Source organism: Macaca nemestrina, chromosome 5 (assembly GCF_043159975.1).
Source record: "Macaca nemestrina isolate mMacNem1 chromosome 5, mMacNem.hap1, whole genome shotgun sequence".
NCBI classification, from domain to species: domain Eukaryota; kingdom Metazoa; phylum Chordata; class Mammalia; order Primates; family Cercopithecidae; genus Macaca; species Macaca nemestrina.
This window is the reverse complement of record NC_092129.1, coordinates 146,829,932-146,855,437: the sequence shown is the minus strand read 5'-3', so window position 1 is coordinate 146,855,437 and position 25,506 is coordinate 146,829,932. Positions and strand designations below refer to the sequence as shown.

Here is a 25,506-nt window from a genome sequence, read left to right as displayed (position 1 = left end):
TATGCACAAGTATTTTTTTTTAAGAAGTAGATTTGGCCGGGCGCGGTGGCTCAAGCCTGTAATCCCAGCACTTTGGGAGGCCGAGACAGGCGGATCACGAGGTCAGGAGATCAAGACCATCCTGGCTGACACGGTGAAACCCCGTCTCTACTAAAAAATACAAAAAAACTAGCCGGGCGAGGTGGCGGACGCCTGTAGTCCCAGCTACTCGGGAGGCTGAGGCAGGAGAATGGCGTGAACCCGGGAGGCGGAGCTTGCAGTGAGCCAAGATCACGCCACTGCACTTCAGCCTGGGCGGCAGAGCGAGACTCTGTCTCAAAAAAAAAAAAAAAAAAAAGGTAGATTTCTTTCTTTAAAATGCCAATTAAAAAAAAAAGCAATCTGAGAGTCCAAGATGAGGGGAATGTAAGAAAGTCTTACCGCACAACCCCTCTATGTGAGTTGCCAAAACAGAAACATGCTGAATCCTATCTAAGGTTCTGGAAGTCTCGGAAGAGCTTTCTTAAATATCCTTACCTAGAATATGCTTTCCTTGCCTTGATTCCAAGGATGATGCCAAAGTATTTTAAGGTAAATTATAACTATGATAAGATTGGGGGCCCCTAGGAGGCTTCCAAGCCAGACAAAGATGCTCTGCTATACTTAGCATGTTCCAGGGGTCATGCAGACTTGGACAATAAAAATAATGAACTTAAGATAAAAAATCTGACTAGGCATGGTGGCTCATGCCTGTAATCCCAGCACTTTGGAAGGCCGAGGCAGGCAGATCACCTGAGGTCAGGAGTTTGAGACCAGCCTGGCCAACATGGCAAAACCCTGTATCTATTAAAAATACAAAAATTAGCCGGGCATGGTGGCTCATGTCTGTAATCCCAGCTACTTGGGAGGCTAAAGGCAGGATAATCTCTTGAACCTGGGAGGCTGAGGTTTCAGGGAGTGGAGATCACGCCACTGCACTCTAGCCTGGGTGACAGAGTGAGACTCCGTCAAGATCAAAAGTCTTTACTGTTTTCTGAGCAGCATGTAAACCTCCCAGACTCTTATGTGACCCTTGAGAGACAAGCTCTATAAGGACTGTGATTTAACGTCTCCATCGTGGCAGGCTCAGGGTCACACTGAAATCAATTTAGGAAATACATAGAAATGGACAACATGGCTTACACATTTGAGATCTGATTTCTACTGGCTATGCAATGTTAAATCCATTTTTTTGTTTCCTTCTTTCAAATACTTTCCACCATACTTACCCTCATGACAGATATTTACACTTCAGCCCTTAGGCTGTGAGAAGCAAAGAAGGAAAAAAATAGGCCTTGCTCTGTAGGACTTAATGGCTAACTCTTATATAACAATTACTGGCCGGGTGCGATGGCTCATGCCTGTAATCCCAACACGTTGGGAGGCCGAGGTGAGCGAATCACGAGGTCAGGAGTTGGAGACCAGCCTGACCAACATGGTGAAACCCTGTCTCTACTAAAAAGTTAGCCAGGCATGGTGGTGCCCACCTGTAATCCCAGCTATACAGGAGGCTGAGGCAGGAGAATCGCTAGAACCCGGGAGGTGGAGGTTGCAGTGAGCTGAGGTCGTGCCACTGCACTCGAGCCTGGGTGACAGTGAGACTCTGTCTCAAACAACAACGAAAAAATTACTGTTTACTAGACACTGTTGTCCCACAACCCTGAAACCCTACAAGATAGGTACTATTTTAATCTCTGACAGGAGAAAACTGAGGTACAACCAAGATCGTGCAAGGTAATAAGAAGCAAGGTTTTGAATCTGGGAAGTCGGACTCTGGAATTCATACTCTCAGCCACACACTATATTACCTACCCAGTGTAGTGGGGATGGATAGATAGGTAAGTAATTAAATACAGTGTACAATGGTACATGCAGAAACTACCCTGGAAGCACAAGAAAAACCCACTCAGCTCAGGATTTGTGGAGAGGCAAGGAAAGAGGCATTTCTTGGATGAGTGACACCTGGACAGAGTTGGCAAGCAAGAGTAGGTATCAGCTGCACACAAAAGGGAGGAAAAAAAACTCCAGAGAAAACAGCATAGTATCACAGGTATAAAACGTAAGGGGACCAAGGCACAGTGGCTCACGCCTGTAATCCCAGCATTTTGGGAGGCTGAGGCGGGAGGATTGCTTGAGGTCAGGAGTTCAGGACCAGACTGTGCAACAAACTGAGACCTTGTCTCTACAAAAAAAAAAAAAAAAAAAAATTTAAATAGCTGGGCATACTGGCATGCACCTGTGGTCCCACCTACTCGGGAGGCTGAGATAGGGGGATTGCTTGAGCCCAGGAGGTTGTTGCAGTGAGCCGTAATTGTGCCACTGTACTTCAGCTTGGGCGATAGTGAGACCCTCTCTCAAACAAACAAAACAAACAAACAAACAAATATATATAATGCAAGTGGGGAGTGGTGAGAGATAGCTTGCCCACAAATATTTAAATAAAAAAAAGAAGGCCCCTCTTTTTTTGGGCAGGCACTGTGTTTGGTGCTGGGGTAACAAATAGCAGGGACAGCACATCTAAGGAACTTGAACTTTCAAGCATTATGCTCCCTTACCCACTAAAATAATCTTAAAAACTAGCCCTAGGCAAAACACTCAACAAACTAGGAATAGAAAGGAACTTTCTCAACCTGATCAAGGTCATCTATGAAACACGCACAGCTAACATCATATTTAATGATGAAAGGCTGAATGCCCTCCCCCTAAGATCAGGAACCAGAAGAGGATGTCCACTCTCACCACTCCTGTTCCGTACTGTGCTGGAGGTTCTAGCCAGAAACAATAGGCAAGAAAATTAAATAAAAGGCATACAGATTGGAAAGGAATTTGAAATTTTAAAATAAAGCTGTTATATCACAGTTTTGAATGCCATCCAATGGAATTTAAATATATATAGCAATTTGTTATGTACCATCATCCATTTATATAGAGAGATATATAAAGCAAAAGCACTCTTGGAACTATAAGAAATTGTACATTACTCCTTTTTCTCCTTGAACTTGCCTTTCTATTCCATTTTGTTCTCACAGAAGTTTATTCTCTGGTAATTTTATGCTTGAAAGTCTTTTATCGATCATCCTTTCATACTTCTCTACCACACAAATGTGCATTTACATAGAAATTTAATTTGTAAGAATATTTCCTCGGACCATAATCCATTAAAAAGTTCCTTACGTATTATTACAAGTATTATTATTGCATGATTAATCAAAGTAACACATAGCATCATTTTTCAATAAATGAAATTTTATTGCAAATGCATTTCAGTGTGATGGTATGTGATTTTTCTCAATGAGTCCTGCATCATTCCTTTTTTTTTTTTTAATTAAGAAAACTTACATAAAACAAGTAGATGGAAATGAAAAGGGTTTTGCTATAGCAATAGCATTCAGTTCTTTTGGAACTCTTTCCAAATAATGTGCCAAAAATCATACAACAATCATAGTCCAAACTCATTTTAATGACCCATCAGCTGACAATTCCAGGAGGTCCTTATTCAATTTTGTTGAAAACAAATAATTGGAAGCTACCTAACTTACAAAAAGATGTGTTACTTGGTCATTAAAGTTACTTACTTTTTTAATCCAGACACCAGTATTTCAGTATATTCCTTCGAGTGGACCCCTGGGAGATTTACACACCTGCTGGCAATGCACCTGAGATTCACTGGGGAGGGGGAGAGGCGTTTTTGTTTGTTTGCTTGCTTGCTACTTTTTTTTTTTTTTTTTTTTTTTTTTTTTTTTTTTTTTTTTGAGACGGAGTCTCGCTCTGTCACCCAGGCTGGAGTGCAGTGGCCAGGTCTCAGCTCACTGCAAGCTCCGCCTCCCGGGTTCACGCCATTCTCCTGCCTCAGCCTCCGGAGCAGCTGGGACTACAGGCGCCCGCCACCTCGCCCGGCTAGTTTTTTGTATTTTTAGTAGAGACGGGGTTTCACCATGTTAGCCAGGATGGTCTCGATCTCCTGACCTTGTGATCCGCCCGTCTCGGCCTCCCAAAGTGCTGGGATCACAGGCTTGAGCCACCGCGCCCGGCCTACTTGCTTGCTACTTTTGTCTGCTCCACCACTCCTTGGAATGAAAGCTCCGTAAAGGCTGAGATGTTTGACTTTTGTTCACTACTGTATCTCCAGGACATAGAAAGCTGTTGGATACCCTACCCGTGTGATGCTTGGTGCTTGATGAACGTATGTGGGATGTTATGAAAGAATGTAAAAACTACCTGTTTCTGGCTGTATGCTTTGAGGGGGCGAGGAAAAGAGACAAAGAGACAGAAGCACCTGGTGCTGCACTGATTTGGGTTTCTCAGTCCAAAGGCACCAAAAGGTCACCTTTCTGCAAATCGAAGATGCAGCGTGGAGCAGAGAAAAGGCCTAATCTTTGGAATCCAACCTGGGTTTGAATTCTGACAGTGACATTGAATAACTGTAATTTTGGGGCAAACTCCTGGTCTTAGATTCTTCCCCTGTGTAAAAAGAATAATTGGCTCTCCTTCCAGGAGAGGCAGAGGAGGAAGTGACCATGAAATATGATAATGCCTGTCAGGAATCTGCACATCTCATGCACTCATTAATGTGAGTTGTCCTTCATTCCAACTCTGCCTCTTTCCTCCTTGATGGCACCACCCTTGCCTCTAACCAGCCCAGAAATTTATACTACTGGGCTCATCCTGAACCCTTGCTGCTGCAGATGCTAAGTAGCAGACAAAATGTTAGACTTAGGGGCTTTGGTGGAATCTAGGGCAGTGGGAAAATGTACCCTCATCTCGTCATTTAGAAAATGGGGGTAATAGGCTGGGTGCAGTGGCTCACGCCTGTAATCCAAGCACCTTGGGAGGCGGAGGCAGGTGGATCACCTGAGGGTAGGAGTTCGAGACCAGCCTGGCCAACATGGTGAAACCCCATTTCTGCTAAAAATACAAAACTTAGGCCCGGTGCTGTGGCTCACTCCTATAATCCTAGCACTTTGGGAGGTTGAGATGGGTGGATCACCTGAGGTCAGGAGTTCGAGACTAGCCTGGCCAACATAGTGAAACCCCGTCTCCACTAAAAATACAAAAATTAGCCAGGCATGGTGGAGCATGCCTATAATCCCAGCTACTCGGGAGGCTAAGGCAGAAGAATCGCTTGAACCCGGGAGACAGAGGTGGCAGTGAGCCGAGATCGTATCATTGCACTCCTGCCTGGGTGACACAGCAAGACTCCATCTCAAAAAAAAAAAAAAAAGGGGGGGTAATAACAGCCCTACCTAAGGATTTTCATGCAGGTTAATGTGTTGACTTTCATGAAGTGCTTTGAACAGAGCTTAACATACAGCCAAGGGTTGATAAATGGGTGTTGTTATTCTATTTTGGCCTGCCTGTAGGCCACTGATAAAAACACACCTGGTTTTTGGAAGAGAAGGGGCAGCCCAGCATAATTGTGGAGTGAGATAGTAGGAATTTTCTCAGATGCTCTGTCTCCTATGCATCCTTTATAACATGCGTTGAGATCTCACAGAGTCAGATACTACAGGCAGAATGAAAACCAGTGGTCAGGTTTCAGGGGATGTAGCAGGTTAAGGGCACCATGGGTAGCTGTGACCAGAAGAGCCACATGCTTTCCTCAAGCCCCCTATCCACAGGATTTCCCCAATGCCCCCAGCAGAGGGTGAGGTAAAGTCCTGTCCTGCCTCCTCCACATCCTCACAGCCCTCTTCTCTGAAACAACTTGGTCAGTGCACCCAGCATTATAGTCCCTGAGTTACATGCACTCTTCCCCTCAGCCTATGACTTCTTCCAGAGAAGGAACTCATCCTGTAAAACCACAGACAGGCATAAGGCTCAGTACAAAGCAAGCGCTCAAATATTCCTTAAGTGAAGAAATCTGGAGATAAATTGCTGATGTCACAGGTTGACCAAGGACAGCCTCCCCTGGGACTGGAGAGGCAGCTTCCTAAAACAATTGGAGAGGGTAAGGGAATGGCCATAGTTTCGGTTGACTCCCCTGGCAGTTTCTCAAGTTTATTAAACCTAAGGAAAGGATGCCAGAAACAAACATGTAGTTCTGGAGCTGCCTAGAGGGCTGTGTCCAGGTATGGGGAGCTGGCCCCACTTCCCAAGTTGTTTATCTTAATTTCCTTGAGAACAAGAAATGCATGTTAGGATGGGTTATTTTTCTTTTAGATTTAACCAAGGCACTCCATGATTTGCTGGATTTTTTCTAAAGTTCTATAACACTGGGAAGGGGGAAAGGGGAATTCCTCCACTATTATGACAAAGTCTATGCTTTACAGTAAAGCAAAAACCCCACAGAGTTTATCTGTAGGCAGCGAAAGTACAGGAGATTAGCTTTTCCCCTACTTTTCTGTATCGCAGAAAAATATTTGCTCTTCAGAGAAATGTATGAGATACAGGAAAGTAGGGGAATAATACTTGCTCTTCAAGGAAATTATAGATGAGAGCCACCGTGCCTGGTCACTGTAGTTTTTCTTAATTAATTTTTGAGTTGTACGTATCACATGGTATTGTAATATATTCTGTCCCTCTAGCTTGTTCAAATTATGGAGATCTTGAGGGCAAGGACTATCTTGAATATTTGATCTGAACATGCATGGATGAATAAGAGAATAAATGCATGGGAAGGTACATGAATGAATGAATGAAAAGATTCAGATATATAAAAAGCTGTTTGCTTTTTAGGCCATATTCAGATAGGAGTGAGTGGTAAGCCAAAATTAATTTGTTAAGGCTTTTTTTTTTCTTTGATGATACACACAAACCACTGTTTGGAGCTATCAGTCTGAAGCTGAGAGACCTCAGAACTCAGCAATATGCGTTTCATCCTCAAGCTCATTCATCTCTCAGCAATTTTAGGTCGCCATCTTTTCTCTTTTCTCTTCTCTTCTCTTTTCTTTTTTCTTTTCTTTTCTTGACGAAGTCTTGCTCTTCACCCAGGCTGGAGTGCAGTAGTGTGAACTCGGCTCACTGCAACCTCTGCCTCTGGGATTCAAGCGATTCTCCTACTTTAGCCTCCCTAGTAGCTGGGATTACAGGTGCGTACCACCATGCCTGAGTAATTTTTAAAAATTTTTAGTAGAGATGGAGTTTTGCCAAGATGACCAGGCTGATATCAAACTCCTGGCTTCAAGTGATCCATCCCCTGACGTTGGCCTTCCAAAGTGCTGGGATTATAGGCATGAGCCACCACACCCAGCCCATATATTTTTTCTTTCAGAACTTAAAAGATGTCGTCCTAAGAGTCTTGTGGCTATCATGGGAAAGTTTAACAATCAGTGTTCTTGCTGTTCTCCCGTAAGTATGGGTCTTCTTTCTCTGGCTTTGTGTGAGATTTACTGTTTGTCTTTGATTTTCAGCAACTTGGCAATTATATGCCTACACTTGGTTTCTATTTATCATGCTTGTCAGTCTTCTTGAATCTTTGAGCGATCTTTCCTGTTTTGGCAAATTGCCAGTCACTATAGTTTCAGATATTGCTTTCCCTATTCTCTTCTCTGTTTCTGGAACTCCTATAAAATATATATTAGGGGGCCAGGTATGGTGGCTCACACCTGTAATCCCACCATTTTGGGAGGCTGAGGTGGGCGGATCACAAGGTCAGGTTTGAGACCAGCCTGGCCAACATGGTGAAACTCTGTCTCTACTAAAAATACAAAAATTAGCCAAGTGTGATGGTGCGCACCTGTAGTCCCAGCTGCTTAGGAGGCTGAAGCAGGAGAATCGCTTGAACCTGGGAGGCAGAGGTTGTAGTGAGCTGAGATGGCGCCACTACACTCCAGCCTGGGTGACAGGCTGAGACTTTGTCTCAAAAAAAAAAAAAAAAAAAATATATATATATATATATATAAGGTCATTTGACTTTGTCCTACACGTCTTTTTTCTCTATGTGCTTCATTTAGAATATTTTCTGTTTCCTGTCTGAGTTATCTAATCCTATCTTTTGCTGTGTCCAGTCTGTTAAATTCATCTGATAAGTTTTTATTTTCTAATACTTCATATTTCAGTTCTAGAATGCCTATTTGATTCTTTTTCTATAGGTTACAATTCTCTTTTGAAATGATCTATCTTTTCATTTTGCCCATCTTTTACTCTACTTTAACATACTTATGATCATTATTTTTGAAGTCCTTGACTGCTAATTCTAACACCTGGATCATCTGTGGGACTGCTTCTATTATATAATTTTTCTTAATTATCATACTTTTCCTGCCTCTTCATGTGTCTTGTGATTGTTTCTAACTATATGCTGGATGTTGTTTAAAAACAAAACTGGGCCGGGCGTGGTGGCTCACGCCTGTAATCCCAGCACTCTGGGAGGCTGAGGCGGGCAGATCACAAGGTCAGGAGATCGAGACCATCCTGGCTAACATGGTGAAACCCCATCTCTACTAAAAAATACAAAAAATTAGCCAGGCATGGTGGCGGGTGCCTGTAGTCCCAGCTAATCGGGAGACTTAGGTGGGAGAATGGCGTGAACCTGGGAGGCAGAGCTTGCAGTGAGCCAATATAGCGCCACTGCGCTCCAGCCTGGGCGACAGAGCAAGACTCCGTCTCAAACAAAAAAACAAAACAAAACCATAAACTGAAGTCAATGTTACTGCCCCCAAGATAGGATATACACTTTTTTTCTATTTGCCTAATAAGGCAAATAAGGTGAGGCAGTTATAATCTCAATTCAATCAGGAATTGAGCTATGCTCTGGCATTAGTTAGACTCAACCTGCTGCTGGTTTTAAATGTTTCAAGGGGAAGACTCTGTGTGTGCTTATGGCCTCTTTCCATAGTGGTACTTTGTCTCCTAAGCATTTTCGGACTGTAGGAAACTTCATTTTGCCTTTGCAGGCCAATCTCTAGTCTCCTGAGTGGCCCTGGCACTCAGCAGATGTCTTGAGTAGAACAGCAGTCAGTGACAGCCATGTGGCTATCAGAAGCTTCACTGTGCTGAAGGAAAGCCTGATCTTTAGCACTTACCCAAACTCAGCAAATAACCCTGATATGGTTTGGCTCTGTGTCCCCACCCAAATCTTATCTTGTAGCTCCCATAATTCCCACGTGTTGTGGGAGGGACCTGGTGGAAGATGATTGAATAAGGGGGATGGGTCTTTCCCGTACTTTTCTTGTGACAGTGAATGGGTCTCATGAGATCTGATGGTTTCAGAAAACGGGAGTTGCCCTGCACAAGCTCTCTCTTTACCTGCTGCCATCCATGTAAGATGTGGCTTGCTCCTCTTTGCCTTCTGTCATAATCTTGAGGCTTCTCTAGCCATGTGGAACTGTGAGTTCTCCATTAAACCTCTTTCCTTTGTAAATTGCCCAGTCTCAGGTATGTCTTTATCAGCAGCGTAAAAGCAGACTAATACAAACCCCTAAGAAAGAAAATGGCCAATAATCTCAACTTCCCTGGGAAGGAATCTTTTCTCTCTTAACTTTTAGTTCTTTTACTCTTCTTTGCTTCTACAGTTCTCCAATATCTTTCAAAATATGATTGTTATAATTCATTCTTTTTTTCACTTTTTTTTTTTTTTAAGAGACAGGGTCTCACCATGTTGCCCAGGCTGGTCTCGAGTTCCTGAGCTCAAGTGATCCTCCTGCCTAAACCTACCAGTGTGTTGGGATTACATGCATGAGTCACGATGCCCAGCCCATGTTTTTCCTCTTGATATAAAGTGATAAACTGTCACTTCCTACTACATTTTACTCAAAAGTAGAAGTTTTCTTATGTTCTTTTCCAGTTAATTAGTTCACATAGGATTCAAACAAGGTCCATGCATTGCACATAGTTGATGTAACTATGAAGTCTCCTGGTTTATAGGTTCCTCCTCCCTCTTTGTTTTTGTTGTTGTTATGTTTGTTTTTCTTTTTTTTTTTAATATATGGTCTTTCTATGTTGCCCAGGCTGGTCTCTAACTCCTGGGCTCAAGCGATCCTCCTGTGTCAGCCTCCCAAGTTGGTGGGACTATAGGCACATACCTTCATGCCCAGCTGTTTTTCATCTTAGTTGTTAAAGAAACTGGTTCATTTGTTCTGTTGAATTTTTTGGATTCTACTAATTGGATTCTCCTAGTGTTATTTAACATGTTCCTCTGCTCCTTGTATTTACTTCAATCTACCAGATCTAGAGGATTGATAATATTCAGGTTCATTTTTTTGGCATAATTACTTTATAGGTGGTACTATGTGGAGTCAGCCCTCCATATTCATGAGTTCTACATCTGCAGACTCAACCAAGCAGGTATAAAAAATATCTGGGGGCAGAGTGTGGTAGCTCATGCCTGTAATCCCAGCAGTTTGGGAGGCTGACGTGGGAAGATCACTTGAGGCCAGGAGTTTGAGACTGGCCTGGGCAACATAGCAAGACCCTGTCTTTACAAAAATAAAAGAACAGGCCCAGCTGCAAAACTAAAAAATTATTTAAAAAATGGGCCCAGCTAAACCCAACCTAAATTGCAGAATTATTAGCAAAGGCATGATTATTGTTTTAAGCTACTAAATTTTGGGGTGGTTTATTATGCAGCAATAGATTACTAAAACCCATAGTATCTAGGATATGGTGAGCATTCCAATAAATGTTTAATTAAATTGTAAGAGATTAGATGGGTAATTTGACTAGTCAGCCCTCGTGGTCCTTCCAAGCACTGAGATTCTATGGCCCTGAGATCATTAATAACCTTGGATTATGCCGTTACTTTCTCTACCTCTGCTAATGAGTCACATCTGGATGCAATGTAGTTGAGTCCTTGGACTTTGTGACATTTAACACATACAGAGACAGCTACCCGGGGTCACTTTATTTTTTGACAGTCTCTTTCAAACCTACTTTTTCGCAGTACTATGGAATCCACTTAGATATTCACATATGAAAATCATACCTCAACTGCCATTTACTGTAGAACACAAACTGTTTTGAGGGAAAGTAATGGAAGTATTTGTGCTTCCAAGACATTTATACTTTCCAACTTATTCTTTACCCATTTTGCAGCCTTTAGAATTTTTCTCCAGTTTCTTATTAGAGAGAGAAAACCATGATGACCGTGCTGCGAGAAGTGAGCTAACTAATCCAAACTATACCATTTGGTAAAGTTTGAAATGGCTTAGAATTTCAGGTGATCTCCGTGTTGGAAGACTTAGCCTTTGAATTGTTAATCACTTTACCCTTTCTTTAGTGCTGTACTATTTATAATGGGTTAATCAATTTTCCTTATTTGATTACTTTGGGAGGGGCTCGATGCTATGGGTTTATACCAGAGTATTTTTAAAAGACAGAGTATAATCCAAGCATCTGGTTGGTCTTTCTGAGGTCATGCATCAAAGCCAATATTTAACCATTAATATGGTTTGGCTCTGTGTCCCCATCCAAAACTCATCTTGAACTGTAATCCAAATTGCAGTCGCCACATGGGAGGGACCTGGTGGGAGGTGATTGGATCGTGGAGGCATTTCCCCCATGCTGTTCTCGTGATAGTGAGTTTTCATGAGAGCTGATGGTTTTAAAAGTGTTTGGCAGCTCCCCTTTTGCTCTCTCCTGCCACCTTGTGAAGAAGGTGCCTGCTTCCCCTTTGCCTTCCACCATGATTGTAAGTTTCCTGAGGCCTCCCCAGCCATGTGGAACTGTGAGTCAATTAAACCTCCTGATATGGTTTGGCTGTGTTTCCACCAAATCTCAACTTTAATTGTATATCCCAGAATTCCCACATGTTGTGGGAGGGACCCGGGGGAGGTAGTTGAATCATGGGGGCCGGTCTTTCCTGTGCTATTCTTGTGATAGTGAATAAGTCTTACAAGATCTGAGGGTTTTATCAGGGGTTACCGCTTTTGCATCCTCCTCATTTTCTCTTGCCACCACCATGTAAGAAGTGCCTTTTGCCTCCTCCCATGATTCTGAAGTCTCCCAAGTCATGTGGAACTGTAAGTTCAGTTAAACCTCTTTTTCTTCCCAGTCTCAGATATGTCTTTACCAGCATGAAAACAGACTAATACAGTAAATTGGTACTAGTAGAGTGGGGTGCTGCTGAAAAGATACCTGAAAATGTTGAAGCGACTTTGGAACTGGGTAACAGGCAGAGGTTGGAACAGTTTGGAGGGCTCAGAAAAAGACAAGAAAATGTGGGAAAATTTGGAACTCCCCAGAGACTTGTTGAATGCTGCCCAGCAAATGCTGATAGTGACATGAACAATAAGGTCCAGGCTGAGGTGGTCTCTGATGGAGATGAGGAACTTGTTGGGAACTGGAACAAAGGTGACTCTTGTTATGTTTTAACAAAGAGACTGGTGGCATTTTGCCCCTGCCCTAGAGATTTGTGGAACTTCGTACTTGATAGAGATGATTTAGGGTGTCTGGCAGAAGAAATTTCTGAGCAGCAAAGCATTCAAGAGGTGACTTGGGTACTGTTTAAGGCATTCAGTTTTATAAAAGAAGCAGAGCATAAAAAGTTCAGAAAATTTGCAGCTTGACAGTGTGATAGAAAAGAAAAACCAGTTTTCTGGAGAGAAATTCAAGCTGGCAGCAGAAATTTGCATAAGTAGCCAGGAGCCTAATGTTAATCCCCAAGACCATGGGGAAAATGTCTCCAGGCCATGTCAGAGATCTTCACAGCAGCCCCTCCAATCACAAGCCTGGAGGCCCAGGAAGAAAATGTGGCTTCATGGGTCGGGCCCAGGTCCCTGTGCTATGCGCAGCCTAGAGACTTGGTGCCCTGTGTCCCAGCTGCCCTGGTCATGGCTGAAAGGGGCCAACATAGAGCTTGGGCTGTGGCTTCAGAGGGTGGAAGCCCCAAGCCTTGGCAGCTTCCACATGGTGTTGAGCCTGTGGGTGCACGGAAGTCAAGAATTGAGGTTTGGGAACCTCTGCCTGGATTTCAGAAGATGTATGGAAATGCCTGGATGCCCAGGCAAAAGATTGCTATAGGGGTGGGGCCCTCATGGAAAATCTCTGCTAGGGCAGTGCAGAAGGGAAATGTGGGATTGGAGCCCTCACACAGAGTCCCTACTGGGGCACTGTCTAGTGGAGCTGTGAGAAGAGGGCCACCATCCCCCAGACTCCGGAATGATAGATCCACTGACAGCTTGCACTATGCACCTAGAAAAGCTGCAGACACTCAACACTAGCCCATGAATGCAGCCACGAGAGAGGCTGTACCCTCCATAGCCACAGGGGTGGGGTTGCCCAAGACCATGGGAACCCACCTCTTGCATAACCTGGATGTGAGACCTGGAGTCAAAGGAGATAATTCTGGAGCTTTGAAATTTGACTGCCCCACTGGATTTTGGGCTTGCATAGGCCCTGTACACCCTTCGTTTTGGCCAATTTCTCCCATTTGGAATGGCTGTATTTACCCAATACCTGTACTCCCATTGTATCTAGGAAGTAACTAACTTGCTTTTGATTTTACAGGCTCATAGCAGGAAGGGACTTGCCTTGTCTCAGATGAGACTTTGGACTGTGGACTTTTGTGTTAATGCTGCAATGAGTTAAGACTTTGGGGGACTGTTGGTAAGCCATGATTTGTTTTGAAACTTGAGGACATGAGATTTAGAGGGGTCAGGGGTGGAATGGTTTGTTGGAGGCTGTGTCCCCATCAAATCTCAACTTTAATTATATCTCCCAGAATTCCCACGTGCTGTGGGAAGGACCCAGGGGGAGGTAATTGAATCGTGGGGGCGGGTCTTTCCCATGCTATTCTCATGATAGTGAATAGTCTCACGAGATCTGATGGTTTTATCAGGGATTTCCACTTTTGCTTCTTCCTATTTTCTCTTGCCACCACCATGTAAGAAGTGCCTTTCACCTCCTGCCATGATTCTGAGGCCTCCCAAGCCATGTGGAACTGTAAGTTCAATTAAACCTTTTTCTTCCCAGTCTCAGATATGTCTTTATCAGTAGCACGAAAATGGTCTAATACACCTCCTTTCTTTATAAATTACCTAGTCTCAGGTAGTGTCTTTATAACAGTGTGAAAACAGACTAATACAGCCTTGTTGCAGTTGTAGCAGAAAGGACCCAAGTCTAGACTCTACGACTTAATGGCACAAGTGTCAGAAGCCATTGATTCTCTGTTTACAGACTTTAATGGACACATGGGACTAGAAGGGAACTGGAGTGAGAAGGCAGCAACCTGCAGAAAATGGGTTCTCTGTGCACTTCTTAGTCTCCTGTTATAAATATGAAATGTTTCCTTGGCTTTGGCAGATTTCTGTGCCTGTCCCTGCCATCCTGACAACTTATTCCTGGTTTGACATTTCTAGTTGAGCCCTTGGTATCATAGGCTCCATCTAGTTGTGCCCCAGATGTTCTCATCCATGGCCACCGCTCTTGGGTTCCCATTTGTTCCTGCCCTTCTAGCAATCATTGGAATTTACTTTAAGCCTAACTCCTACTCATCCTTCAGATCTCAAGTCCTATGTCATTGCCTTAGGAAGAACTTCCTTGAGACTCAAGACTAGATCAGGTCCTCTTGATACATGCCCCAAGAGTTTCTTGTGTTTCATCTTCACAATTTGTAATTTATTACTTTTCACAACTTGTAATTATTTTTGTCATCTGTTCTATACCCATCCTGTATCTTCAGCACCTGGGACAGTGCTTAGCACAGAGTAGGCCTTCAATAAATGTGTTCAGTAAACATGAAACAATGAAGCTTGTGACTTTGGCCCCTACCTCTTTTTGTATTTACAAGGTCATGTTGCACATTATATCTCAGTTTTATGCGTGTATAAATTAGGATAATATTATTTTACCTACCTCACAGTTCAAGACGCAACGCATGTAGCAGATGCTTAACAAAATGCTTCTACAATGGGTGAATGCATATGCTATCTTTATGATAAAAGAAATCTATATTTTAACTAAGATTTATTTCACTTAACAAGATAAATGGAGTACTGAAGCAGGAGTCGTCATGTTTTTTGAGCTGGAAATAAAATTCAGGATTTCATATACCTTTGCCCAGGGGTCTATATTTTTCTTCTGGTCATACTTTAATACTAGACATATTTTAAATGGGGAAGGGGGAAATTTTTTGAATGGATTTGGACAAAACTAGTAATGATTGACTTTTCCAACTTCTAGGCTGGTTGTGGCTGTCACAGATTTTAACTCCTTGGTGCACCAAGAGTACAGATTCCAAATTGCCTATATCTTAAAAACTTGTAAGAAAGAAGCAATGGTGAATCTGAATGGTGAATGTGAATCTGAACCCCAGGGAGAGTTCCAGAAAGGGAATTCATAAAGGGAATTCCCATCAGTTGGTACAGCTCATTGGCCTTATGAAACCAGTGGCAGGATAAGATCTTGACCTCTGAGAATGACAGCAAAAGTGCTCTCAGTTTAGCAGGACGTTGTACTACAAGTCTCACAGGCTGGCTTGCTTTTGACCCGGATTAACCTACCTGTTTTCCCCATTTCCCCTATCAGTACAGGGAAGATACCTTGCATATAAAATCAAATGCTACTTAATTTTTTTTTCTCTTGTTCATCTCTTCTCCACCATGTCCACTCCCTTCTGGGATCCCTCCCATTTGACATTTCCTTCAGGATACAGAATACAGAGAAGGGAGAAGGTGCAGGAAGGATCCAAATGTTTAGTACTAGAGTTATACATTTTATTTGAGCTTCATCTCTTTGGAGAAAGGGGAACAGGGATGAGAGGATTAAGTTAGAGATGGTCTGGCACAAAGCCCGGAGATGTGGGGTGTGTGAAGAAGGAAATTCATGACTAGAATATATGCTGAAGGTGAAATGAGGGGAGCCTGGATAGGGAATTAAGAGATAATTGTTGGCATTTAGTAATGTGATCTGGGAGTGTGATCCCAGTGCAGAACAAGGAAGAAGGCCGGCAGGTGGTAGGAGTCACAGTCAGGAAGGAAGTACTGCTAGTTCATATCCAATCTAGGTCTCTGGACAATTAACCCCTTTTGGATAGAAGGATTTGCCAGGATTATCTGACCCCTTATTTCCAGTTCATCTCCTAGACATCTTCATTACTGTTGCCCTCCGGTGAGTATGAATCCATAGGATGGCGTCTTCTCTCCACTGACCATGTCCGAGGCTGAGTCTGAGACTGGGTGGAAGCCGTACGCGGATGATACGTAGGCCAGTAATGCTGCTGAGGGAAAGTGTGAGCTCTTGACCTAGATTTGGGGTCAGGCTCCATCTCGGGCTCAGTCTCAGGCTGGGGCTCCATCTCGGTCTCGGTCTCGGTCTCAGTCTCAGCCTTGGGCTCCATTTCAGGCTCCAGCTCTGACTCAGGCTCCAGTTCCCGATCCAGGTCTAGGTCCAGACCCAGCCCAGCCTCTTGTTCTGACTCCAGCTCCAAATCCAACTCCGACTCCTCTTCTACAGGCTGTTGGATCTTGGTGAAGCCTGGACTTACATTTTTTTGGCTTCCTAGAAAACTGCTGCTCATTTTATATATTGAGTTGTCATTCTGAAATACAATTAGGTAGGTTAAAATTTCTAATTAAATTTAACTTTCTGCTGAACGCAGTGGCTCATACCTTTAATCCCAGCACTTTGGGAGGCTGGGGCAGGAGAATCACTTTAGCCCAGGAGTTCAAGGTCAGCCTGGGCAACATAGTGAAACTTCTACCTCTACAAATAATAATAATAATTTTTAAAACTAGCTGGGCATGATGGCACATGCCTGTAGTCCTGGCTACCCAGGAGGCTGAGGCAGGAGGATTGCTTGAGGCTGAGACTGCAGTGAGCTGTGTTTGCATCACTGCACTCCAGCCTGAGCAACAGAGTGAGACTTTGTCGCAAAAAACAAACAAACAAAACCCAGACTTTTAATCTTTGAGCAGTCAAGGAATTTCAGAATACAATAGGACTTAAGGTACCAGAACCATGGGTTCCTTGCAGAGTAGAAAATATTTCTTACCTAAGTCTACTTTTCTTTTTATTATTGTTATTAATTTTGACACAGAGTCTTGCTCTGTTGCCCAGACTGGAGTGCAGTGGCATGATCTTGACTCACTGCAAACCTCTACTTCCCGAATTCAAGTGATTCTCTTGCCTCAGCCTCCCAAGTAGTTGGGACTACAGATATGCACCACCACGACTGGCTATTTTTGTATTTTTAGTAGAGACAGGGTTTCACCATGTTGGCCAGGCTGGTCTTGAACTCCTGAACTCAAGTGATCTGCCCGCCTCAGCCTCCCAAAGTGCTGGGATTACGAGCATGAGCCACTGCACCCAACCTTTATTTATTTTTTATTAAAAATTTTTAAAAAATTTTTCTTTAAAATGCCAATGATATCATCCATAAATCTGCTTTTCATCTTCCTTCTAACCTCTGGTTTCTCAGTTACTCACTATTCCTCAGACTCAATCAATTTCCAACTTAGAATTTCTCTGGCTTTTCTAGCTAGACCAGATTTCACGAGCAACCATTTAAAACAGCAATGGACTTTACAACATTCTGAAACATCTTGTCTTCTTGATCTTACTTGTCTTGCCAACCCCCAGTGCAATCCTTGACAGGGCATATAAGGCTGTGTGTGACCTGGCCTCTTGCCATTCTTCTTTAGCTTTATTCCAGCTGTGGTCCCCGCCCTTTGCTCTCACCATAAAGTTACCCAGAGTTGCCTGACTACTGCTCAGTTTTGTGCATGCCGCTCCTTTTGCCTGACTTGTCCTCCTCCATCTTGTCCACATCCACTTAGTCATCACCCCAGATTCAGAGCTAAGATGACCAGGCAAGACCACAGCTTCTTTTGTGTTCCAGCTACACCTCATTCACACTTTCATCATAGTACCAGTAATGTATTGCTTTATTTATTTACAAACCTACTCCTTACTAGACTCTAAGCTTGTGGAATATGACAGGGCCTGGTTCTTGATATCCCCAGTAGCAGACACTGAGCTTGTCACATAGCAGGCACCCACAGGCCTTGCATAAGCCTTGAATCAGCCTGTAGCACCATTCCTCCAAATTAATCACTTCACCTTTCCTGAAACATTTTCTTCTCAACCACCATATGACACTCTTCTGCTTTTCCTCATTCCTTCCTGCTTGCTGCTTCTTGGTCTCTTTACTGTCTCCTCTGCTTCTATTGGACTTCTAGGTGTTGGTATGCCCCAGCGCTTGATCATGGGACCTTTCTCTTCTCTATGCTCTCTCCATAGGGACTTTTATTCTGGGCCCATAATTTTTGTTACCATCTGTAGGCTGATGCTGATGATTCTTTGATTATAACCCTTCCCCGATCTGCAGGTTCTTATATTCACTTCCATTCTTGACATCTCCATTTGAATGTTTAATAGGCAACTTTTTTTTTTTTTTTTTTTTTTTTTTAGTATTGTTCTGTTGCCTAGGCTGGAGTACAGTGGCATGATCTTGGCTCACTGCAACCTCCGCCTCCCAGGTTCAAGTGATTCTCCTGCCTCAGGCTCCCAAGTAGCTGAAATGACAGGTGTACGCCACCACACCTAACTGATTTTTGTATTTTTAGTCGAGAAGAGGATTCACCATGTTGGCCAGGCTAATCTCGAACTCCTGGCCTCAAGGGATCCACCTGCCTCGCCTCCCAAAGTGCTGGGATTACAGGCATGAGGCCACACCCGGCCCAGGCATTTTGAATTCAATACACATGAAATAGAACTTGCTACTCTCCTAGTCTTCCCTATCTTAAATAGCAGAAAACAATTGACATATTCAATACCAAGTCTTAATATAAGAATGTTAGTACATTAGGAAAATACTTTTTTAAAACACGGTAGATAATGTCCATCTTTTTTTTTTTTTTTTTGACCAGGTCTTACTCTGTCATCCAGGCTGGGGTGCAGTGGCAAAATCAAAGCTCACTGTGACCTTAAACTATTGGGCTCAAGCAATCCTCCTGCCTCAAGCTCCCAAGTAGCTAGGATTACAGGTATGCACCATCATACCTGGCTGATTTTTAATTAAATAATTTTTTTTTCAAGATAGCATCTCACTATGTTGTCCAGGTTGCTCTGAAATTCCTGGCCTCAAGTGATTCTTTTTTTTTTTTTTTTTTTTTTTTTGAGACGGAGTCTCGCTCTGTCTCCCAGGCTGGAGTGCAGTGGCCGGATCTCAGCTCACTGCAAGCTCCACCTCCCGGGTTCCCGCCATTCTCCTGCCTCAGCCTCCCGAGTAGCTGGGACTACAGGCGCCCGCCACCTCGCCCGGCTAGTTTTTTGTATTTTTTTAGTAGAGACGGGGTTTCACCGTGTTAGCCAGGATGGTCTCGATCTCCCGACCTCGTGATCTGCCCGTCTCGGCCTCCCAAAGTGCTGGGATTACAGGCTTGAGCCACCGCGCCCGGCCCTCAAGTGATTCTTCTGCCTCAGTCTCCCAAAGTGCTGGCATTACAGGCATGAGTCACTACGCCTAGCTGATATGTCCATCTTAAACCAGCTATCACCACTAGTCTTTTATTTTTTAACTTTTTTTGAGACAGGGTCTCACTCTGTCATCCAGGCTGGAGTGCAGTGGCACGATCTCAGCCCACTGCAACCTCCGCTTCCTGGGTTAAAGTGATTCTCGTGCCTTGGCCTCCTGAGTAGCTGGGGTTATAGGCACGTACCACCACGCCCAGTTAATTTTTTTGTATTTTTAGTAGAGACGGGGTTTTGCCATGTTGGCCAGGCTGGTCTCAAACTCCTGGCCTCAAGTGATCCCGCCTGCTTTGGCCTCTCAAAGTGCTAGGATTGCAGGTGTGAGCCACCACACCTGGCCACCACTAATCTTAATAGACACACAAGAATCCTCATTAAATTCAGGAGTAAGACAAGATTCATCATTATGACTTAAATTGTTCTGAGAGGTTTAGTTAATGCAATAATGTATGATATTGAAATAAGAATTCTAACAACTGGAACATAAGAGATTAGTATTATTTTTAGAAAATATTTTCCTATTTGGAAAACCCAAAGGAATTAACAGTGAAACCTCTTAGGAATAGTAAAATGATTCACAAAGGTAGCCAAATAATTTAATAAAAACCAGTGAGTTTTCTATATGTTAGCAATTGCCAGTTAGAAAATATAATGGAAATGGCCAGGTGTGGTGGCTCATGCCTGTAATCCCAGCACTTTGGGAGGTGGAGGTGGGTGGATTGCTTGAGCCCAAGAGTTCAAGACCAGCCTGGGCAACATGGCAAAATCCCGTCTCTGTGAAAAATACAAATATTAGCTGGGCATAGTGGTGTGTGTCTGTACTCCCAAATACTCAGGAGGTTGAGGTTGGAGGATTGCTTGAGCCTGAGAGGCTGAGGCTGTGGTGCACTGTGATCATGCCACTGCACTTCAGCCTGGGTGACAGAGTGACACCCTGTCTCAAAAAAACCAAAAACTAAAACATATAAAGTATCTAGGATTTTCCTATGTGAAGAAAGTCACAAAACCTTACTATGCATGAAACATTTAAGAAGACAGTAAATGTAGAGACAGTTTATATTTCTGAATAAGAAGAATGAATACTATAAAGATATAAATTCTCAAGTGATTTTATATTTTTAATACAACTCTAATGATTATTTCAATAAGATTTGTTTTTGTGGGGTGGAGACCTGACAAAAGATTCAAATGTTGGTTTGGAAGAATACATTGGTGAGAATGACTTAGCAAATTTTGAAATAGAACACTGATGACATAGGACTTCTTAACCAATGTTAAAGTGTATTATACAGCAATAGCAACAAAAACAGTGTGATAGCCAGGTATGGTGGCTCACACCTGTAATCCCAGGATTTTGGGAGGCTGAGGTGGGCAGATCACCTGAGGTCAGGAGTTTGAGACCAGCCTGGGCAACATGGTGAAACCTTGTCTCTACTAAAAATACAAAAATTAGCCAGGTGTGGTGGTGCACGCCTGTAATCCCAGCTACTCAGGAGGCTGAGGCAGGAGAATCACTTGAACCTGGGAGGTGGAGGTTGCAGTGAGCCGAGATCCATTCTGCATTCCAGTCTGCATTCCACACTGGGCAACACAGTGAGACTGTCTCAAAAAAAAAAAAAAAAAACCAAAAACAAAACAAAAAACAAAACAAAAAACACTGTGATACTGAAGCTATACAGAATAATGAAATCCACAACTAAGCTACAAATACAGTTTAGTTTTCATAAGAATATAATATTTTATGAAAATAACATATCAGTAGGGGAAAGAAGGCTTATTCAATAGATGGTTGGATGGTGCTATGATTTGCCTGTGTGACTTCCAAAATCCATGTTGAAACTTAATCCACATTGTGATGGTATTAAGAGGTGAGGCCTTTTGGGAGTGATTAAGTCATAAGGGCTCTGCCCTTGTGAATGGATTAGTGCCTTATAAAAGAGTTGGAGGGAGCTAGCATAGGCACTTTTGTCCTTCCACCTTCTGATACATGAGGATGCTGCTGAGAGAAGATGGAACAAGCCCTCAGCAAACACTGAAACTGCCAGGGCCTTGATCTTGGACTTCTCACATTCAGAACTGTGAGAAATAAATATCTATTATGTACAAATTACCCAGTCTCAGATATTTTGTTATAGTAGCACTAATGAACTAAGATAGATGGTACATAGCCCAAAATAATTAGCTATATAGATAAAAAATAAAGATTAAGGCTGGGTGCAGTGGCTTACACCTGTAATCCCAGCACTTTGGGAGGCTGAGGCGGGTGGATCACGAGGTCAAGAGTTTGAGACCAGCCTGGCCAACATAGTGAAACCCCGTCTCTACTAAAAATACAAAAATTAGCGGGGTGTGGTGGCAGGCGCCTGTAGTCCCAGCTACCTGGGAGGCTGAGGAGGGAGAATCGCTTGAACCCGGGAGGCAGAGGTTGCAGTGAGCCAAGACCACGCCATTGCACTCCAGCCTGGGTGACAGAGTGAGGCTCTGTCTCAAAAATAAAAAAAAAATGAAGATTACCCTCTAATACCTGTACACTGAAATACATTCTATTTACATTAAAGAGTATAACATATAAAAAATAAAAACATAAAAATCTAGAAAATATGTCTTATTTACCTTCTAAGTGGGAATGACTTTCTAAATAAAAAGTAAATATAAATAAGAAAAGGAAATATTAATAGACATGACTAAATATGTGAAAACAAATGTTGAGTATCATAATTATAAATAAAAAATAGAGAAACTTCCATTTATAATAGAAGCAGATGGCATAATTCAAACCAATTGATTAGTTAATTATTACTAATTATTAGTTACAATACTAACAATTAGTTATTACTAATTAACTACTAACTAGTTGTTTTTTATTAACTACCAGTTAACTAGTTGTATGTGTTTGTTGTTGTTGTTGTTTTGTTTTGTTCTGTTTTTAGACAGAGTCTCGCTCTGTCACCCAGGCTGGAGTGCAGTGGCGCGATCTCGGCTCACTGCAACCTCTGCCTCCTGGGTTCAAGCGATTCTCCTGACTCAGTCTCCCAAGTAGCTGGGACTACAGGTGCGTGCCACCTTGCCCGGCTAATTTTTTTGTATTTTTAGTAGAGACAGGGTTTCACCATGTTGGCCAGGCTGGTTTTGAACTCCTGACCTCAAGTGATCCGCCTGTCTTGGCCTCCCAAAGTGCTGGGATTACAGGTGCATACCACCACGCCTGGCTAATTTTTTTGTATTTTTAGTAGAGATGGGGTTCACCATGTTAGCCAGGATGGTCTTGATCTCCTGACCTAGTGATTCGCCCATGTTGGCCTACCAAAGTGCTGGGATTACAGGCGTGAGCCACCATGCCTGGCCCTTGTTTCAGATGTGGTGTCTCATTTCATCAACTAGGCTTTGTTTAATAATTTCTAGTCATTAAATGATATTAGATAATATTTTAGTGCCCATCTGTTTTAATTTCTTTTTTTTTGGAAACCTTTAACCTACACAGGTACTGATTTGAAAATGCTGAAGTGGGCCCAGGTCTCAGTATGTTTTTATTTTTTCAGACAGTCTCACTCTGTTGCCCAGGCTGGAGTGCAGTGGCACAATCTCGGCTCACTGCAACCTCCACCTCCCGGGTTCAAGCAATTCTCCTGCCTCAACCTCCCAAACAGCTGGGACTATAGGCGCCTGCCACCGTGCCTGGCTAATTTTTGTAGTTCTAGCAGAGATGGGGTTTCACCTTGTTGGCTAAGATGGTCTTGAACTCCTGACCTCGTGATCCACCCACCTTGGCCTCCCATAGTGCTAGGATTACAGACGTGAGCCGCTGCACCCAGCCAGGTCTCAGTATTAATAAAAGACTGAAAATTCAGACTTATATATTATTCTCCTTTGCATTTGATCAGGTTGAGTAAATCTCATATTACAATGTAAAGGTAATAAAGCTGAGGTGTTAGACAAGATTAGAGATCTGAATCTCTGCTAGTTCATTAGTTTAATTATTCATCTCAAGAGTGGGTGGGGTGGGGAGGAATTCTAAAGGTATAGCTAAGGGAGATATTTAAAATATTTAGCAACTGGTAATAGACACTAACCAAGAATGCTGTAGAAGGATCCTTGAGGTCTATGCTGGGTTGGGCAAACCCTCTCTTCAGTTAGGGAAATTTCTTGAATGGAACCCCGATGCCATGACAGTGGGGGCACTTGGCTGCTCAGATCCACTGCTATTTACCAAGTGGTAAGGGAGCATTTCCACATCTCAGATTCTGGTACAGCCATACTAAATAGCTTTCCTGGACATTATTCATCTATCTGATCAGGTATCCTGACTCCCAGCCCCCACCCACCCCCACCCATCCCCCCTGCCGATCTCAATCCCTTCCCCCAACCCCATGCTTTGTCTGTTTGTCCGACCTTCTCTGTTTCTGAGTAGGTTTCCCGTATCACTGTCTCAGATTCATCGATGCTTAATTCGGAGGAGTCTATAACCTTCCTTGACAAGGCGAACAGCACGGCGTCGTGAACGCTGAGGAACAGCTGGGTCTTGGTGATGCCAGCATCAAAGAAATCATTCCTCTCAAATGCCCTGACTATGGAAGCTACAAACCAAACCCAGAACACACACAATGTCAGATACGTGGGGAGCAGAGGGCCCAGGGTGCAAAACAGCCCTCTCATAGGGTGAAGAAGGATACTCACAGTGACACCCTGCAATGAGTATCAAAATGTTGGCATTTCGAAAGGCATTGCATATCTGCAGAGAGAGAAAAAATCAGTATAAGAAGGCTTTGTCTGAGCTGAGATCGTGCCACTGCACTCCATTTTTGAAGTTCACTTCAAAGCAAATCAATATCGACCTTAGTACTTAACACTGAGTAGACACTAACCCTGAGCACTAAGTTAAAGTGTCAAAAGAAACAAACTCTGCTTCTTTCACTACCAAGAGGAAACGAAGTCATTCTTGATCATATGGCAAATCACAAAGTCATTTGCCAAAGGGCCACAACAGACTCTAAATGACAAACGCTGGAAAAGGAAAGTCCCATGAATTAGGAAGAAGTTTAATCTGAGTGGTTGTCTCCAATAAGAATGGATTGATGGGTAAACCAGGCACAGTGGCTCATGCCTATAATCCCAACACTTTGGGAGGCCAAGACAAGTGGATCATGAGGTTAGGAGTTTGAGACCAGCCTGGCCAATATGGTGAAACCCTGTCTCTACTAAAAATACAAAAATTATCTGGGTGTGGTGGTGCATGCCTGTAGTCCCAGCTACTCGGGAGACTGAGGCAGAAGAATCACTTGAACCCAGGAAGCGGAAATTGCAGTGAGCCGAGATCATGCCACTGCACTCCAGCCTAGGCGACAGAGTGAGATGCCGTCTCAAAAAAAAAAAAAAAAAAAAAAAAAGGAATGGACTGATGGATTTTTCTTAGGTTCCAGTTTTCAATTATAAAGTAAATAGAATGATTTCTTCCAATATGGTAGTATACACAATTACAAAGGAAATGAAGAAACCTGCATTTTTAGAGTGCAAAAGTACACCATGAATCTTTAAAGGCTGAAAGCTAAAGGTATCTAACATTGTCTCCATGTTGGGGATGAACAGAAAGTCATCAACATGGGCCAGGTGTGGGTGGGTGCTGCCAAGGACCAGAACAGATGGTGCCTCTACAAAAGGAGGAGGAGCAAGGGAGACAATGGCACAACTATACCATGGAACAGAAAGAAAGTGTGACATAAAGTCAGATGCTTAAAGTTTCAATGCTGGACAGGCCATGTATGAGCTGTGAGCCTCAGCCTCTTAGGGGAAAGTATGGCCTGTCTCTCAAGGCAGTTGTGAAAATTACATGAGATAGTGTATATATATGTGCCCAACTCGGTCTGGCACATAGTAGACAGCAACGTGGGTTGAATAAAATCTAAAGTAACAACTACAGCCTAAGACCAGAAGGGGAGAACATAGCCCAGTAGAATAATCTAAGATGGAAAAGCCCAAATAACAAGAGATTATCAAAGTATAATTGAATCAGAAAACGGAGTTGAAAAATAAAAGGATCTCATGCATGGAAAAGCTCTTAATCTCTTCCAAGCCTCTCATTTTGTAGATAAGGAAACCAAGACCCAGTTCAATCTAGTAACTTGCCTCGGGTCAGATGGACAGTGA

At 43.1% G+C, this 25,506-nt stretch overlaps 1 protein-coding gene and 1 long non-coding RNA gene across 5 annotated transcripts in view; one reads left to right on the top strand and one right to left on the bottom strand.

Moving 5' to 3' along the window:
* LOC139363420 (uncharacterized) overlaps window positions 1-25,506 on the top strand; it is a 72,322-nt gene that overhangs the window by 7,464 nt on the left and 39,352 nt on the right. The gene's annotated exons all lie outside the window — the stretch shown is intronic.
* LOC105474581 (solute carrier family 26 member 8) overlaps window positions 15,587-25,506 on the bottom strand; it is an 81,294-nt gene continuing 71,374 nt past the window's right edge. For all 4 annotated transcript variants that reach the window (XM_071097148.1, XM_071097149.1, XM_071097151.1 and 1 more), the window contains 3 exons: window positions 24,040-24,094; window positions 23,755-23,939; window positions 15,587-16,432 (listed from right to left, as the gene is read on the bottom strand). In XM_071097148.1, coding sequence (XP_070953249.1) covers window positions 15,974-16,432; window positions 23,755-23,939; window positions 24,040-24,094 — 699 coding nt within the window. In that variant the 3' untranslated portion in view covers window positions 15,587-15,973. The remainder of the gene's footprint in view (window positions 16,433-23,754; window positions 23,940-24,039; window positions 24,095-25,506) is intronic.